The sequence below is a fragment of the Homalodisca vitripennis genome, chromosome 4, assembly GCF_021130785.1.
Source record: "Homalodisca vitripennis isolate AUS2020 chromosome 4, UT_GWSS_2.1, whole genome shotgun sequence".
NCBI classification, from domain to species: domain Eukaryota; kingdom Metazoa; phylum Arthropoda; class Insecta; order Hemiptera; family Cicadellidae; genus Homalodisca; species Homalodisca vitripennis.
The window spans coordinates 131,069,469-131,089,201 of NC_060210.1; the positions used below are offsets into that span (position 1 = coordinate 131,069,469).

General features: G+C 35.4%; 1 protein-coding gene across 2 annotated transcripts in view; it reads left to right on the top strand.

The window, feature by feature from the left end:
• The window catches only part of LOC124360173 (protein MMS22-like), a 45,931-nt gene extending 30,627 nt beyond the window's left edge, over positions 1–15,304 (top strand). For both annotated transcript variants that reach the window (XM_046813553.1, XM_046813554.1), the window contains exons 13-22: positions 6–128; positions 950–1,118; positions 1,796–1,904; positions 2,462–2,638; positions 3,972–4,142; positions 4,626–4,773; positions 7,326–7,525; positions 8,668–8,861; positions 12,465–12,656; positions 14,193–15,304. In XM_046813553.1, coding sequence (XP_046669509.1) covers positions 6–128; positions 950–1,118; positions 1,796–1,904; positions 2,462–2,638; positions 3,972–4,142; positions 4,626–4,773; positions 7,326–7,525; positions 8,668–8,861; positions 12,465–12,656; positions 14,193–14,247 — 1,538 coding nt within the window. In that variant the 3' untranslated portion in view covers positions 14,248–15,304. The remainder of the gene's footprint in view (positions 1–5; positions 129–949; positions 1,119–1,795; positions 1,905–2,461; positions 2,639–3,971; positions 4,143–4,625; positions 4,774–7,325; positions 7,526–8,667; positions 8,862–12,464; positions 12,657–14,192) is intronic.
• Positions 15,305–19,733: the final 4,429 nt, after the last annotated feature.

Genomic DNA, 19,733 nt, shown 5'->3' on the forward strand with positions numbered 1-19,733 from the left:
ACTAGGAAATTGGATACCAAAGTACCTGACAGAGTGCTCCCAAAATGATGCAAATCGTCTTCTTGATACTCTTCAAGTCCTGACTTCGAGAGTACAAAAACAGCCATTGGAGCATACAAAGTTTCAAAGTGAGTAGTTGATATTTCAGTTGAAAATACTATAGCCACACCTTTTCTGAGCAAATTAACACATTTTACCCTAGACCCAACTTGTTTTAGTTTACTAGGTTTTTAAAGGTTATTTACATTGAATCAATTTTAAGTTATATAATTGAATATGAAGTTATTTTTTCCTAACATATTATATATAAAATTAAAGATGAAAAAATATTAATATTTCTATTAGCAAAATTATATTATTGTAAAAGAATGTAAGAAAAAGAATGGAATATAATGTTTATGATATAAACTTAATCGTTTATTGTCAGCATATACTTAAGCTGTTATGTGATACTAAATGTGTAATTAGTACTATAGTATGAGACACATCATTGCAAGTTCAGCCATTTGGGGTGTTACCACACCCCACTTTCCCTGCACTTTGTGGTATTGCCACATTGTCAAATCAGCTGATTTTCAGTATTAGGCTACGCAACAACTTTTTGCTCCGTTCGGGTTGTTTACATCCATTTTGTTCTTCTGCAATCGATTATTCTGGATGTTTTAATTTTATTATAATTTTTCCTCAAGTTCTGTGTTGTAGTGTAAACTAATTGATTAATTTAAATTGTGAAGGTGAAGATTCAGGAAGATAGTTGAGAAGTAACGATCGCTCGATTGTTGAATTCAATCGATCCCATCACTGGTTATTCTTTCGCTACAGCTAGCAACATTGTGCCACAACCCAGGCTAACACTGATATGTCTCGACCTTAGTCACTATATGTACTTGTTACTTTCTTGTATCATATAACGTTTATGAATATTTTCAATAAAATAAATCCCTTATAGGCAGCGTATGGCAGTACTTGAGCCCTTATGTGAAACTGAAGATTGGAGAGGAAGGTCCACTCCAGCTGGTAGATGTCAGTCTGAGTCTCTGTCAGTTGTCGTACACCCACTCCGACACCCTCAAGGACATCATTCAGCTGTTCCTCAACAACAACAGCACCAATATTGGGTATGCTACAAGGATTATGCAGAGCTAAAGTTCCCATATATGACAAGTATTATGTCCAAATATCCCAAATACAGGAGTTATCTCAGTTAGAAAAGATATGTACAGGTTGTTTAGAACTCTCTTCCAATATTTTAAAGCATCGTTACTAAGAGAAAAAAAATCTATATATCATATTAAAATTGTCTACAAGTATCCATTAACTTTTAAAGGTACCATTTTGTCCTTGTTAGATAATACCTTATCGTTTATTACAATTTTAAAATACAAGGGATGTAAAATACACGGATATTTATGGTTCAGGGTAAATATCCAATCTTCATAAATACCTGGGTAATTTTAAAATACAAGGGATGTAAAATACACGGATATTTATGGTTCAGGGTAAATATCCAATCTTCATAAATACCTGGGTAATTTTAAAAATTTTGTATAAATTCCTGATGTACAGTATTTAAGCTTTTGGAAATGTATGTAAACTCATATTTCAGTTCACTATTAAGTTAAACAATTTAATTTATGTCCATCTATGAGATTTTGGGTGAGCGTCATTAAATCCTACCACACAGTTTCTTTTATGTCAGATATGGAATGTAAAAATTTTCATTCTTATTATAATTTGTTATTTCTAGCATTTAAAAATCTTTATATTACAAGCATTGGTTTATGATATGTTTCAGATTGGTCAGACGATTCTTATGGCTGTTAATACAGCAAAATGATTTAATGGCGTTGTTGGAAAACGTGCCTTCAGGTTCGGCAGAACCCCTAACAGTTCTAATTGTCAAGGTACTTGTATAATCATTCAGTTGGCATTGTTGACTATTTTCTATTTCATTTCATATACTTTCACAAAGTTATTTAAAAAATGTAAAATCCATGACACGATGTTCAGATTTTGGAAGTTAAGTGTTGCTTCATTAATTGAATCAAGTATGTATATTTTTACCAGAAATTTGTCAATCTTATAATTATTGTTTTAGTATATTCAGTTTGACCAACATGTGCATATTAACTATATTTTTCTTAATTCATTACAATATCCAGATCAAGTTTTAAGTTATTTAAAATGTTTACTTTTCTTTAGTTTATTTTTTTATAAATAAATAAAAAGATTCAATATAAATATTTACTTTCTATTGAAATGATTTAAAAAAAGTCATGTACAGTTTATGTGTTTCTAATGGTAAACAATACATCTATGATGGCATCCTGGTTACAATTTTCTTATCTAGTTTTAAGTGGTTTAAAATGTTTATTTTTAAATATTTATGAATGAAATAATATAATAAATAAAGTCATGTACATTTTATAAGTGTTTCTAATGGTGTGAACACTGATGCCAGGGCTGGATTCGCTGCAGTCTACTTAGTGTGGACAGCAAGAACAGTGAGCTGAGTCGTATTACGAACTACGTGGCCTACCTGCCGTTCATCGCAGACATATGTATGGATCTCCCTTCCTCCAATGACCCTCTTGTACACTTTATTGTCACCACATCAAACAAGTTCAAAGCTGCCAAGGTACAACTAACGTTTTTACTTTCAGTAACTCTGTAATCTTATAATAAAAATTAAAGAAAAATCATATATAATACATTATTAGGTAACATGGTATCGCTATACCCCAACAGGGATCGTTTCTGGCTGGTTTATTTCTTCTAGTTAAACCCACCACTGGGCACAGCAAAAACGGATGTGTCACTTAAATCTAGACAACCTTATGGATGTCCAGGAGCAGCACATCACTAACCGCAAATGTTGAAATTCTGAGGTTCATGGGCAATTCTATAGGTCTAGTATACTGTGGTAGATGACTGTTGGAGTTGGTGGGGTTTGTTCCCTAACTATCAGAGGTTCTTGCTAACCTCAACAAGGGTATGCCACCCCCTGCCTGCTTTGACTGGAGAGGCTGGTTCAGAGCTGGCCTTCCCTTCTTCTGGGGAGACATGACTTTGAGATGTAGTGCCCTAAGTCTTCCTCATGGATCTCGATAGGAGGCGGTCCCTACTCCCTAACCTTACCTATCCTGAATATCCTGTCACTCCTGAAGCAGCGCAAAGGTTCTTACAGGACTAAGTGCAATTTATAAGCTTGCCCTAAGAGAAAAAAAAAAACATGGTATCGCAATACAAAACCAATAAGGCAAACAGCCATTTTGTGCAAACCTATCAACAATTCAGAAATAATTGCACTACTAGGAGACAGTGAAAGAGAAGATTCAGTAAGAATTGATAGTTTGGTTTTTTGAGAATGTTGTAAACTAAATTATTAGTTAAAACAAAACACAATATATGAAAAATATAATAAAATACAGATACTCAAGTATCTGTATTTTATTATTTTACTACTATGTAGACGCTGGAAATTTATGCATATTTCATTTTGTCTATTATGTGAATGTTACGGCACTCAAAAGGTTAAAGTCAGTCCTAAAGTTGACAAACCTAGATTTTAGTGTATCAAAATGAAAATGTAAATGTATATTACTAAGCCAAATACAGTGGATGGAATGAAAGGGTTGTCCTGAAGAAAAAACTACAAAGGCTTTATTCATTGCAAAAAGTTGTTTTGTGCTTCATGTACACATTACAAATTTCTTTGCATCTTGGGAGTGCCGATGGCCGAGTGGTCTAAGACATTGGACTTTGAGTCTGAGTTAGAGACTCAACTTGTAGTGACTTGTAGTGTATTGACTCTCTCCCTTATTCAGTTTTATAAGATCCTCGCACAGTCCAGTGGCCCATGAGGACAGGCAGAATAAGGCTCAAAAGGGGACCGGCTTCTCCTTAAAAGAAATATATCTTTGGAATTTTAATCTTTCCTATTGTTGATGTGTTTTATCCTTTCTGTATAGGATATCATGGAGAGAGGCAGCCTGAGACAAAGAATGTCTCGCTACTTGACCGGTATGGACAAGTGGGTGGAGCCTTTCATCAAGCAAGGAAAGTCTCCCGAGATTGTGGCTCGTATTTATCACATCGTCGGCCTTATAGTCTCTCTGATGCCCTCTTTTGTCTACGTCAAGGTGACTCATTCATATTTGCTTTAACGAGAGTTTAAAAAGACAATTTTTTTAACAAATAAAACAAGCTTGCTATGTCTTTATTAATTGAAAAATTTATTTAATTAAAATTAGAACATAGTGTGAAAACTTTGATTTCAAATAAGTTGCAATGCTTGTAACTGTTCTACGTTTACAGTGAATCAGATAGATATTTGGATTTTTCTTAATCCAAAGAACTGACTTTTATGTCAGTCTACACTAAACAGAATATTTATTTTAAGTTCCAGTCAAGACCTAACACTGTTCAGAAAGGATTCTTGGATGTGATGTTTTGTGCCACTCAGTGCGTATAAGCCAAATTTTGACACTAAACAGAATATTTATTTCATATTTCAGTTGAGACCCAACACGGTTCTGAAAGGGCCGTTGGATGTGATGTTTCTGCCACTCCGCGTGTATAAGGTAGATTTTGAAACTAAACAGAATATTTATTCTATGTTCCAGTCAAGACCCAACACGGTTCTGAAAGGATTGTTGGATGTGATGTTTCTGCCACTCAGCGCGTATAAGCCAGATTTTGAGCCCAGCTCTCATATCAAGGCTGTGATTGCAGCTAACATTCATCTGTATATCAAGGGTCTGGCTGATCTAGGTAAGATTTATGTTTATAAGTAAAGAACTACTGTTTCAGCCTTTTTATAGCAGGAATTGCATTGAAATTGATAGGCACTTTCAATGAACTGGATCAAGTGGTTTATGCAATATTACGTTACCATAAAATAATCAGACATTTTATACATAATATATGAACTTAACAGTGCTGAGAGAGGAATGGCTAGATCCTGTTATCTCCATTACATTCAGTATGGCCAGATCCTGTTATCTCTATTACATTCAGGACAGCCAGATCCTGTTTTCTCCATCACATTCAACTCATGGCTCTTTCTAGCTAAATCAGTTCACTGTTCTCGGTGAAAGTGGATTGTTATTTCATACTGCTTTAAGAAAATTCAAGTCTTCAGCAGTGATTTCAGAAAAGGTTGAAATAGAAGTGTTGTTAAAATTAAGCTTACTCTATGCTTTCAAGATTATAAATGTAAACAAATTGAAAATAGTGGTTAACTGGTTGTGCTGTTGTAAAACAATGTTTACACAGAAAAGTTGATTACATTGAACATGCTCTTTCAAGTAATAATATTGTTTGGTGTAATGAAATTCCCAACTTTGAGACCAAGATGGGATTTTTTGCAATGGCGTGTAGCTCGGAGTGATTTTCAAAGTAAGAATAGGCTTATATGTTAACCAGGACCCTAAGAATGTTCATGTAAAATTTCAGTACTAGTAGTTTTTATGTGATCGAGTAACACGCACCTACGCAACAATGGCAAGATTGTAACCTGTTCACAAAATTACTACATTGGTATTTGGACAAGCTTGCATAACAGTGAACTACAAAGTGGCCCAATGAATGATAATAATTCATGACTCCTTCACCACGATGATAGGCCAAATAATGATTTGTCAGTCTTGACGTTTTTAGCTAAACACCATACTATATTAACCGATTTTACTATATTAAGAGACATATCATTGCCTGGTTAGTGGCAAATAAAGTGTTGTTTAATATGCTTCGGCCTAATATATGATATTACTATAGAAGATTAGTTTCTTGTGATAATACTAGTATTAGAGTTATGAAATAAGATCTCTTTACATTGTTGGTCAGTGATAAAGGCAGACGGCCAGACTTGCAATGATATGTTTTGTACTATAGTGTGATTCAACTCTTTGTTACATTTTTGTTAACTTCATTTCAATCAGCTGTGAAAGGAATACAATTTAAGTTTGCTTAAGCAGTGATAGCATATGCAATGGAAGCCATACATTATTTTACAAAAAGAACTTCATCATTGCACAGTAGAAGTGTTACATCAAGTGGTAGGGATCTAGAATGTTTAATATAAAAATTGTAGAATTAAACTTTTACTACATCCTCAATATGCCTCATCTCACATGACTATTTGATATGTAACATTTTATTAATGTTGTTTGTATGCAATATTATTTAACAAAGAAATCTAGGTTTTGTGTTTTTGGGTGTATGAAATTGATGTTTTGAATTTAAAAAATATAATATAATAAATGAGAAATATAATTTGTCCACATTGGGAAGTATGTTTTAGCAATAAATTGCTAGAAATAAATGTTTTAAAACTTTGTTATTTAATATATTTTTCCTCACCTATGATTATTTTTTAAGACTTTTTTTATATCTCCTGACAGAGTTTGGAGACATTTTCTTGGTTTTTTTTGGAGAATGCGTGTGCCCCCATTCCATAGACTGCAGTTTTGTTTCACAATTGACATGCTTCACCCATGTTTCATCACCAGTAACAATACCAGAAGTTTGTGACTATGTTTGCTGTATTCATCAAGGAAAGTTTATGTTGCAGCAAATCTTTGTTTTTTGTGATCTTCCGTAAGGATTTTTGGAATCTACCTGGCACAAAATTTGTGGTATCCAGACTTCCCTACAAAAATTTCATGAAATAAACTTAATGAAATTTTTGGGAAATGTTCTGAGAGTTCAGTCATTGTGAAACCGATTTTCACTAAAATTTTCATTGATTTTCAACATCAAATCTTCAGTCACTACACTAGGCCGACCACTACGACTATTGTCATGAACATTGGTGCGGCCATTTTTAAAGTTAATACTCCACTGCCTACTCTGCTTTCACTCATTATTCCATTTCCATAAACTTCACACAGTTGGTGATAGATTTCAATTGGTTTATGGTTTTTTGCCAACAAAAACCTTATCACTGAACGCACTTCACAAGTAGCGGGATTTTCAATTGCAGCACATATTTTAATTAATCACAATGAAAAAAGTACAAAAGATACAGATTGCGCGTGAATACAGCTCGATGCGTACTGAACACCAGTGTTTTGACACCAAGATGGCGGCTGTAGCCCACCCACTACCGCACCATTCAAAAATGTCTTTTACTTTCTAAATAGCCCTTGTGTCTGTCAGCCTACTTAAGTCGATTTAAATATTATATAATAGATCAGCACAGAAAACAGAGTATCATAATGTAAATAAATAACTGTGTACGTTTAATTTGACTATAATCTTTAAAATAACAAATTAGTTAAGTGAAATAAAGCTGATGATTGAGAAAGGATTTGTGTGACCAGGAATGATGCATGATGCGTACATAGACCGGTGCACAGAGGACCTGGTGAGGATCTACCTTCCTTGGGTCTCTGGTTCAAGCCGTTGCAGTCTCCATGAATGTGTAGAGCGGGAGGATCGCTCGGCTCGTCTGCTTCTTACTGCAATCTGCTCAGCTTTCATCAAGCGCAAGGTTTCCAGCCCCCACCCTCACTGTTCTCAGGTATAATACAGGTTCTGTCATCAGGTCCTTAGTGTAGTGGAAAAATGTAATATATTTCAATGGTATGTTAAGCAAGCAACTAGCCACATGAATTAAGAAGATATATGTGGCGCATATGAAATGGGCTTTATAGTGATCAGTCTTGTATGTATTGAATTGTTTTTTCTTAGACCCACAGTAAATGGAATATATAAACATTGTTGTTAGCAAATTAGTTGTAATAGGGCAAGCTTATTGTTTTGTACTTTTCCATCTGATTCGGTATATTTATAATAAGTTTTGGTTATTTATTTATTTATGAATTTGCCCGTAATTTAACTTGGAAAAATTTACATTAATTTGTATTTTTGAGAAAAATATGTAATAATGGGTGTTGTATAGATGAAAGGTCAAGTGTTGAACAACATATTACAAAAAGAGATAAGCGTATTCAGAAAAAGTAAGCGTGGATATGAAACGGAGAGTACATTTTTTAGTTTCTCTGTTAAGAATATTAAGAGAGCTGATACATTTTGTTTGGCTTGAATATCTCTTTAAGTCTGTGTCAGCTGATTAACAATGATAGTTAATCTACAGAAAAACTATAGCGTCATTCTAAATAGGAAATTGTTACACTGTATATTGAAGAAAATGGACTACGGCTATGGTATGAGATAAATGGTTTTTTGACACGGTTTGACCCGGAAATCATTGACGATAGTCATGATGTTGGTCACATAAGTCAAAAAATTACGATCTTTACTTTCTTAAATATTTGAAGGTTGTCCTTTTTCACTGAAGAATATAAAATAAATACACAATATGTTTTCTGATTATTAATATAAAAATAACCAGTGTGTAACTTTACAAGCATCCTTTTATATGATGTGTAAACTAGCCACTCGTTGGTGTCTTGCATAAAATCTTTTTACTTTTATTAAATTTCAGTTTAATTTAAGTTTACAAGTTTAGTTCTGCTGACAATTAAAGCAAGTAGAAGTTAAAGTATTAAAACTGCACATGTAAATAGTTGGCTTAATACTACATGGATAAAATGCAGTATTTTTGAAATCAGTATATATAATGAGTTTGATTCAACTAATTTACATACTTTGGTTGTTGTTTGTTAATCACTAATTATTATTGTTTATTTTATGTTGCAGGCTCTAAGGTTCCTGTGCTTGATTGCAAAAAGAAATTCAAAGGAGCATCGTGTGATGTCACAATTGGTGGACACCTGCTTTGAGCATGTTTGTGATGTCATCATGTTTTGTGATGATTTTCATCCCTGTAAGAATATTGCCAAAGAGGTTCTTGTGTCAATATTTGAATCCTCCAGCTTTGGAGATGAAATAAGGTAGTACTAACAATGAACATTTATCAGTCCAAATATCATAAAATTAAATGAATTGAATTAGTACATCAATAAATAAGTAGATCTATTGAATTCTTTGCTAATAATCAAATACAAACAATTTTACAATATATCACTGATGATGACATTTTAATACCTATTCTGTTAATGACCCTATTCTAGTTTTGCTTAGTTCTGATTCAGGAAATAAGCAGTTTTGATTTTGAATTAACCCTTAGCACGCCTTAGACGGAATAATCCGCGATGTTTTTTGGTCTTATAACGCCAAAGACGAAATAATCCGCCGATCGAAAAAAATATATTTTATTACTGTTTTTGAAGTTTATAAATCCAAAAAATAAGCCACAATACAAAGTAATGTACTGGCTGGACCAAATAATCCAGTTGCAGCTGTCAGCTGGCCGCAGTAGGTAAACAGTAAATTGTTTTGTTGCTGGCAGCTGTTCTCCCACTCCCGTCTGTATGCCGATGACGATACTATCCGCCATTACGACTCTCAGTGGAGCACGCATTGTGCCTTTGGGAAGTGTTCTTAAGTTGTCATTCCTTATACAAACAGTTGTAAAAAGTTATTGTTACCATGTTTTAGGTGTTATAATAAAGTTTTTATTGTTTCTTTTCTGTTGTGTGATTATGGTTGCAAGTTATGTCCCGAGACCCCATGGCTTCATCCCGATTTTTGTTTTGAAGTTTACCGTACAACTGCCGAAATCTATTATTATCAGAACTTATAAAACTAATCAAGATCAGCATATTACACTTTATTTGTTTTCTTATCCTTGTGCATAGTTTTCATATTTTTCATCACATGCATTTGATTACTCTGTAACCTAAATTTGATTTTGATTGAAATATTCCATTATTATGAAAAATATGATTATTTTAATGCAAGTATTACACTGCTGTAAAATTTATTTTTTTTGTGCGACTATTAGTCATTAGGAATGAATAAAAAAATTAGCTTTAAGGAATTTTCATTTTTATTTTTTCACCTTAAATGAGCGTAATATAAAAAATTACTAAATTTATATCGGCGTTCAAAGGGTTAAACCTTTATAATTTATCATAAGTGGAATAAGATTGGTTAACTTAATGTTTTCAAACTTTGGGTTATGTACTTTTGTGGGTATTCAATAGAATTGTGTCATTACATTTTAAATTGACCAAAGCTTAACTTCAAAATAGACTTATGTAAAAAAAAGAAAATAAAGAAACACTTCTTTATTGAGGCGAAATTAGGACCATATGGTCCTTTTTTACATTTAACCTCTTAAAATAAATTAATCTTAATAATGTAAATTAAGGCTTATTAACTAAAACTTACACTTACGGTATTCCATTCACTCAGTCACGATTCAGAGACACTGAGAGATTATGTGCTGATCTTTGTTGTAGTAGCTCTCTTCATTTTATTAGCTGAGTGTATTGACTAAGGTTTTTAAGTTTAAATTTGACTCTATGTCACCATTCTTACTTTTCTTACAGTTTGTAGTGTACTGTGATTTGTTACAACAGAATTTTAAAGTGCACAAAGGCTTGGTGGTTGATAAAATACAAAACGTTGTTCTAACTATAGGTCAACCGCTATTAAAGAAACCTGCGCAGAAGCATATTTCTGAGCAGTACTGCGCAGGAGGGGCCCCCCTCCCGGAGTTGGGGTGGGGAGTGGGACCAGCACCTTCTTGTATCTGTTTATCAGCTGTGTGGATCGTTTCTTGCTCTCACAGTTTTGTTTACACTGCAGCTACTTTACCTGTTCTATAACTATATATTTTTTGTGTATGCGTATATAAGTGTCGCAGTCTAAGCGTAAATTATTAATTGAACAGATTAATGTAGCTATAGATGTATCCAGGAAGCTTGCATTTATTTTGTTTTGAGGTTAGCCGTGCAGTGGCAGTAGCCATTAGAGATTTGTCGTACAATTCGAACGGGTCCGTCAAGTGAACAAGTGATCCAGACCAGAGTGTTTCAAAAGACCCGTTCACCTAGAACGATTCATTCACTTTTTCCTGCCAACTGAATAAGTTTGATACTTTTTTCAAACTAGATATGTTATTTTTAATGATTGTTAAAACTTATAATATTATTATTAAGTTCATTTAAAAACTCTTATCCATGAAAAATAGCTTAACATCATATGGAACTAACTAAAACTATAGAGTTTATGCATTAGGTTACACTAGGTCCTCAAAATTGTTCAGTCGTTACTTTCGTTCACTGCTAACCGATTAAGAATAAAACCGTAATCGTACAACTCAACAGGGAGACTAGGGAGTCTCCCCATTTGTTGGGAATAACCTTACTTATGATAAATCAAAGGCATATCAATCAACCAAGTCCATTGATTACAAGTATTAAAAATTTAAAATATTTAGCAATGTATCTAGTAACTTACAATTACATTTTTTAAATAAGTTACATTTTTTAAATAGGTTTTAATAGATAATTTACTAGATTCCTGAAATAATACATTTATTGATGTATATCTATCCATTCACTGAACGATATGCTGTTTCTTCCTCTATTCGAATAATGCTCGTATTTTATAGCAGATCCTTTCGATCATTCGGTCATTACATCCAGTTGTTCATTCGTTCATTTTGTTCAGTCAACACGATGACCAGTAAAACACGCTCTAGCGGGAAGGATTAGTAACTCTGTACTAACCGGTCAACTGAACGGGTCGCAGCAGTGAACGATACCAACTGAGCCAGATTAGACAGCTGATCAAATAGAGTGAGCGCCGAGCAGTGGTGGGGATACTTGGAGGGTGGCGGAGGGGTATTTACCCCACCCTGCGTGAAATCAACCAAGGTTTTTTTGTAAGCGGTTTACCTATAACACGTTGAGCACTGTGTCATAATACAGCCAATATGGTGGAAGTATAAAATACTGAAGAATTTAAAATTGAAGATTCATAAATATCACTAAGAATTAAGCGATTCCAAATTTAGGATTAGTGTTAACCCAACAATGAATGATGAACAACAAAACTAGTGAGACCTCTGGTGTCAATAGAATATAAACTTGTTTCCATATTTTGAGCATCGTCTCCACCAAATGCACTAGTATTTTAATACATTGATAGGATACACTATAGCAGCTACAGCGAATAGTCACTGGGATAAAAAAAATCTGAAAAATTTGTATTATGGCACCTATGCCATATGTAAATAGAGAAATATTAATTTACTTACTTATTTGGCCAAAAGATTGCAGCACTTTCCAACCACTTAAAATTCATCCAGGGTAAGAATTGAATTTTATATCTGTGCAATATAGTGGGCCCCATGTAGTGGCTTGATGAGCTGAACAATAAAGCAATGAGAGCCACTAGATATGACCCATCGAGCCACAGAGGGATAGGACATGGTCTTAAATGAAAGACCTGACCAACCTGACGCAGTGAGTAGCTATAGCCACACTTGTGGCCAGGTGATACGAGAGGCCATTCATTTGAATTTAATGCCGATCCCAAAGCGTTAAAGACTGCAATGTTATCAGTTAAAATGATGATTATTGATTGGATGTTTTCACATAATAATAATCTTTTGTCAATAATACAATGATGTTTTCCCGCAGTGAAAAAATAATAGAGAAGTTTGGTAACCTATGCAGAGATTACCTCCCATTTCTGCCCGGAAAACCTTTTAGCCTGTTCCACACAGTCCTGCAGCACAGGCCAGAGTTGGTGTCCCGGTTCCTGCCACTCCTACAGGATCACATACGGGTGGTGGAGAAGAAGAGAGGAATTAGCTATGATCAGTCTCTCAGGTAGATCATTAGTAAAGAGGCTTCTTTGGTTATCGACTAGATAATTAATTTATTTATAAGCATCACATTACATCATAATTTTATGACAGGTGATTTGTCATGAAACTTAAAAGACTACATTAAAAATCCTAAAAATATAGATTAAAATCAAATAAAGAAAGTATTATAAATGAAACAAAAAATTTAAAATATGATCTATTAAAAATTATATTAAGGGCTATACATTCAATAATTTTGTTTGTTGAGTTAAATAATACAATAGAACAATAAATTAAAATATGTAAAATACAAAAGATAAATAAATAACAATATATATAATAAATAAAACAATAGTTGAAAATTATTCGACTAATTATATTAAGTATAGGACATTTTCTTATTGGTATTCTAAAAATTCTGTTAAAGAATAGAATGCCCTTTGCTCAAGCCACGTATGTTGATATTTTCTGAATGTACTTGGGCAAGTAATGTCTCGAAGATGCATAGGTAATCTGTTGTAAATTTTCGGCCCCACATACTGAGGCGAACGTTCAAACAAAATTAGTCCATGCTGTACCGGTTTTATAACATGTTTATGTCTTGTGTTATGGCTGTGGATTGTTTAAATCTCCATGAATGTGTTACGTTATGACTTACTGAACATGCTATCTCCAAGATATAGTGGCTGTAAAGTGTTACAATTTTTAGATTTGATGAAACTGGTATTGCAATGGGCACGTGGAGGTATGCCTGCTAGAATTCTCATAGCTTTCTTTTGCAAGTTGAAGATATTATCAGCATGTCTAGAGACACCCCATACTGATAAACCATAATTCATATGTTAGAAGTAAGCATGGTAAACAGCACGTTGAGTTTTTAATGTTGTATATTTAAGATTATAAGATCTGAAAATGCTCTGCCTAGTGTTGAAATTTTTACCTAAGCCATATTGTAATGGATTAAAATAAAATTACTCTTAAGTATTAATTCAGTTGAATTTCTACTACCTTTTCATAGATTTTAGAAAAACTCTGTAGTAATGCAATCGGGCAGTAGCAAGATGTGCCATTCACATTTCCTTTTTTAAATAATACTTTCACTTCAGCATATTTTAATTTTTCATTTGATGTGACAAATCATTTAAATATAAGTTTTAACCCGAAAATGTCATTGTTAATGTCATTATGTAATGGTACATATCTTCTGAAAGGAACATTAACCATAAATAGTTTTAGCTTTTAGAAGGAGTAATTTTTTCCTGAGGTTGTCGAATATGTATAAAATCTTTATTGTATGCATCATTCACTCCAGTACAAATAACTAACTAAACAGTCATGTTTTTCCACATTAGTACTTTGCAAAGCATTCAAGATTTCCCTTGATCGGGCTCCTGATAGTGTAATACTTTACACAGAAAATTCTTCTTCATGGTATTTATTTAAGAAGTAGTAATTAAAAAATTGTTGCAATCTTTAGGTAAGATAGTGATAGACTAGTATAGTACTCTCCAAGTGTCATATCTCAAATTTTTTAAATTATGCCGATTGTTTGTTTCAGGATGTATCTGGAGAAGCTGGAAAGTGCCTTAGAGTATTTAAGAAATGGAGCATAAAATCACATCTTAGCTGTACAAAGTTTAAATTGTTGAAAGATGGAGATAATTTCATATCACCAATATCATTTTTGGATTTAATCCATTGCAATAACAAGAACTGACATTCATGTTTAACCTTACTTTGATGTGATAAAGCACATCACATTGTTAACATAAAATAAACATCACAATTACTAAATTGTTCCTACACGAATATCCACTTCTTATGTAGAAAGATTAGTTAGTGATCCCTTTAAAGTCCTTATCTAGAATGATCTATTGACTTAGCCCAAAAAGGATTATCTAAAGGAAGGATAACATGGTTGAAAGGATTGATACATTATTTTTTTACATCTTTTATAATCATTGTAGTTTCAAATTTCAAAATATTAATTTTTAAGAGTTTCCAATGTCTTTTTTCATTAGCCATTTAAGGTAAAATATGTCCACAATATTAAATGAAATGTTCTTTCTCTTACCCAACATAGTTGAGATTTTATATAGATTAAATTTAATATCACTACAATATAATCCATTTTTGCATCAAATAAAATAGTCAGTTTTCAAAATTGCAATAACAACAACAAACAGTCAGTTATTGTTCAGTTAGTCGTTTGTATGTTTAATCGAGTTAATACTATTCAATTACACTAAAACTTAAAAATTTCTCATGAGAACATTAAATTAATTTGCTTTAATTTTCATCAAGTTCAACATATTGAAAATTATTATAATCCTCATTGAAACACAATCAAGTAAAATGGGTCCACACCGACGATTGGCAGGTTTCGACTTAACTGACCAAATATAGGTGAGCTTCAATAATTGGGTCAGTACCTTTCATCTTTGTTACATCATTGTATCTTGCATACATTGACTCGATAAAGCCCAATTATGTCAAAAACAGTGATGGATTATTACAGATCACCACCATGGATTGAGGATTGTAGAGGTCATCTGTGTAATATTTATTAATGTAAAGTTCCTTACTCAAATGTTATATAATGTTGTTAACAAGTGTTTATATTGTATTTTTTGTAAAAGATGTAAATAAAAATTAGTATTTTAATATTCCAATAAATGTGAGTGCATTCAATTCCCATATAGAATTTCTAAAGGAGTGATGTGGGAAGGGTACAATATTAGATGAAGCAACAAAGTTGTTTAATAAATAATGGTTTTATGGATAATAAAAAACTAAGGGAAGACAAGACGATGGTAAGTCTGGAGATTAAGGAATATCCTCCATTAAACAATATATACAGGGATCAACCCCATAGAAAATTTTGAGAACACTACCTCCTAGGAACCGTATTATAAACAACTTTTTACGGCAATTTTCAATTTAATGCCAGCCCTCCCATTAAGGAAAGAATGAGAGGATCCTTCCTCAAAATTTTATAAGATTTTTGTGTTAGAAATTGTTTTCAACGCTATTTTAATCCATTAAAATATTATGTGGATACTGCATTTTTACTTTTTTTTTCCTTTTTTTTTTCCCTTCTGAGGGAAGAGGACACTTTGTCCCCGCACTTAGTCCTAAAAGGACCTTTGCGCCTCCCTTACTTTAATTTGTGACCTCAAAAACCAAGGCTTTTGCAAAAACCAATCAGATTTAAGGGCTCCTGTTCTCTGATGTCCTTGGGGCTGAGGAGATATGCTCCCAAGTATCTTTTCCTAGTCTCTACGATGGCAGGACAATCCAACCAAATGTGCTCTGCTGACTCCTCCTCTTCTCCACAGAGTCTACATTCGCTGCTCCGACTAAGGCCTACCTTCAAAAGGTGCTTCCTCAGAGGGCCATGTCCTGTCAACATTCCCAATATCAGTCTTATATCCTCCTTATTCTGGTCTAGGAGAGCTATCCACCCTTTTGCATAAGGAGAGATAAACATTTTAGATATTCTTAAACCCGAGGCTCTGCTCCAATTCTTGTATCTTGTCCTCTTTTCCCAATCTTTAACCAGAGCTTTAATGTTGGAGAAGGCTATCCCACAACCTGGCTCAGGCCCCACCAATGTGGATTCTGCTCCCTTTTTGGCGAGGATGTCCGCTTTTTCATTCCCATGAATTCCTTCATGACCTGGCACCCAACTGAGTGTTACTCTGTTATTTGTTGCTAGCTCTGCTAGAGCATTTCTGCATTCCCAGACCGCTCTCGAATCAATCGAACAGGATCCAGTGCCTTCAGTGCAGCCTGGCTATCAGAGAGTATTAGGTATGATAATCCTTTTGTCCTCAACTGTGTGAGTCTTCTGGAACACGAATCTATTGCCATGACCTCCGCCTGAAAAACTGAGGCATGTCTTCCTAGGGGTACAGCCATGTCAACTCCAGGTCCATGTATTCCATATCCTGTCCTAGAGTCTAGGAGTGAACCATCAGTGAAAAACTTCAGGACTCCTTTTTTAGGGTAGGCCTCCCTTTTAATCCATTCCTCCCTACTTCCGATAGAGACCGTATATGGTTTTTCAAAGGAGTATTTCTTAACCATAGTATCAGATACTTTGGTTAGCATTTCAGCCTCAGGAAAATTTTCCAATATCTTCATGTGGCCTTCTAGGAAGGTAGCATTTATTACCTTTGTTCCTAGTAGCTTCATTGCGCTCATCGCGGCTGTTCTCATCACTTCCTGGCCAAGAGGAGTGTAACCCAGAACCGCTTCCATTGCACGTGTTGGGCAGGAGCTCATTGCTCCCGTGATGCTTAAGCAAGCTAACCTTTGAAGACTCTGTAGCCTTTTTGCAGCTGTTGTTTGTTCGACCTTCGGCCACCACACTAGAGCAGCATATGTGACCATTGGTTTTACTATGGTTTCGTAAATCTAATATATCATTTTGGGTTTAAGTCCCCATTTAAATCCAAAGAGTCTCTTACAGGCCCCGAGGGCCATTATTGCTTTGGATGTCTTGTTTCTAATATGGGAGTTCCAAGTGAGCTTCTCATCCAGGATTAAACCCAGATACTTCACTTCCTTTGTTTGGTTAATGCTGATTCCCTCCAGGACCGGTTTTGCTAGCTGGAATTTCCTTTTCCTGGTAAAGGTAATCATATTAGTTTTTGATGGGTTGATCCGCAGACCTTCCCCATGACACCAGTTGCTTATGAAGTTCAGTTCTGTTTGTATTAGGCGTTCCAGCCTGCCTATGTTTTTCCCTTTAATCATAAGCACTAGGTCGTCCGCATAACATAGTAGCCTTATTCCCCTCTTCTCTGCTTTTCTTAGGAGATCATCCACTACCATCGCCCACAGGAGAGGAGATGAGACTCCCCCCTGGGGGCAGCCTCTTTGGGCCGTGATCGCAGCCGATTCGTCCCCGTACTTGGCTTTCACCTGTCTGCTTTTTAGGAGGGCTACTATCCATTTGACTACGTCTGGGGAAACTCCAAAACGTTCCATCGCAGTCTTCATGGATTGATATGCTACTCGGTCGAAAGCTCCTTCAATGTCCATAAAGACGCTGACTAGGGCTTCCTTTTTTTCGAAGGTATTCTCCACCTCTCTCACTAAACTGTGGAGAGCAGTGGTGGTTGATTTTCCTTCTATGTATGCGTGTTGTGTGGGACTAAGTGGGTGTTCCAGTAATATTACATCCCTTATGTGTCTATTTATTATTTTTTCCATAGTTTTCACCATGAAGGAGGTTAGGCTTATGGGTCTATACGAACTGGGTTTTGTTGGATCCCTGTCATTTTTTCGCAAGAACACCACTAGTGCTATCCTCCAGTTCTTTGGTATATATCCTAAGGCGAAACTGCTTCTAAATAGAATCTAAGGGTATTTAATAGAATATCCAGCCCCTCTTGAAGAAGGGCTGGAAAAACTCCATCCGCCCCAGGAGATTTAAATGGCTTGAACAATGTTATCACCCATTTAATTCTTTCGTGTGTGAATAGTCTGTTAGACAACTGTCTGGCTTTTGCCACCTCCCGACTGGATCCCCCCCCCATATAGAGAATAAGTATCCTCATTACGAGTTAGCTGACCCCCCGGGAAGTGTGTCTCCAGAAGTAGTTCTAAGGTCTCCTTCCTGTTCATTGTTAGGTCTCCATTGTCCTTTACTAGAGTCCCCATTGGGTTAGTATGCTCCGTTTGGAGAGTTTTTTGAAGCCTGGATGCCTCGGGAAGACTGTTAATATTTTTACAGAAATTCCTCCAGGTTCTTCTTTTATTCGTTCTAAGTTCTTTTTTATATTCATTTTGGGCCTGTAGATAAGGGAGCCAATCGTCTGTCCTTTTTGCTCATTTTAATAGTTTCCTCGTTTTGTTTCTTAATGTTTCCAACCTCCCAGTCCACCACGGCACATCCCTCTTCAACCGGTTTTGCCTGGGAGGACAGTTTTTCTCGTAGGCCTTTATTATAGCTTGCTCTACTATTTGTGCTGACCTTTCTAATTCAAACTTCATTTTTCTGAAAGGGTCCTATTTCTTCCAACTCTTTTGCTAGGGACTCTCTGTATCCTCTCCAGTTGGTAGATTTAGGAACCCTGTGGGTCACGTATCTTTCCCCTATCTCCTCTATGTCGAACCTAATTGGACAGTGGTCCGATAGTGAGGCCTCCTTGGAGACGTGCCACCTTACAATATTTATGTTTTTGAGTCCTGTCGATAGGGTTATATCTAGGACTTCTTTCCTATTTCTAGTTATAAAGGTTGGGCTTGACCCTCTATTCTCTAACACTAGGTCATTGCTGAACATAAACTGTAGAAGTTCCTCACCTCTCTTGTTTATGTTTGTGCTTCCCCAATACGTATGGTGAGCATTGCAGTCGCAGCTGAGAATGAGGGCCGAGCCTCTGTCTCTGCAGCTCTGCAATAGTCTTTCTATTTCTTTCGGTGGGCAGCTTGTTGACGGGTTGGGGAAGTAGGCTGAGGCTATAGTAACCTCTCTGTCCCCTTGCAGTGAAGCCACCTTCACTGTAGCCACCACCAGATCTCTTGTTATTAGATCTGTAATCGGAAAGGCTGTTATTAGTTTCGAAGTTAGAATACAAGTTCTTGGGTTTTCAATTGTTCGATCATAAATGAGATTACCTACCTGAGTTGTCAGTCCTCTGATGCAACCTCTATTGATCCAAGGCTCCTGGATTAGGGTGATATCCAGGCCTGTTGAGATAAACCTTCTTCCCAAGATGTCAGTTGCGCCCTTTGCATGGTGTAGGTTTATCTGTATTAGGCGCATACTTACGCCTTTTTGCCACCTCCCCCAGGTGGTCCATCCCCGTCTCCTCTTTTGGATTGCTTGAGACTTTGTCCCCTTTTCTTCCTCGAGCCGAGACGGATGGTCCTTTGAGAGAAGGTCCCCTCTTCAAGAAGAGAGAACAGGTTGGTCTTTCATCTTCGACCGCTGCACTGGCTTGTGGAGTAGACATTTCTGGTAAGGTATGTACAGATTGCTCTGACACCTTCGTGGCCTCCTCCACTTCCATCTCTTCAGCGGTGCTTTTTCCTGTGGTGACCGTCTCAGATTTCTCTGAAGTCCCCTCTTCCCTTGTGGGTTGTT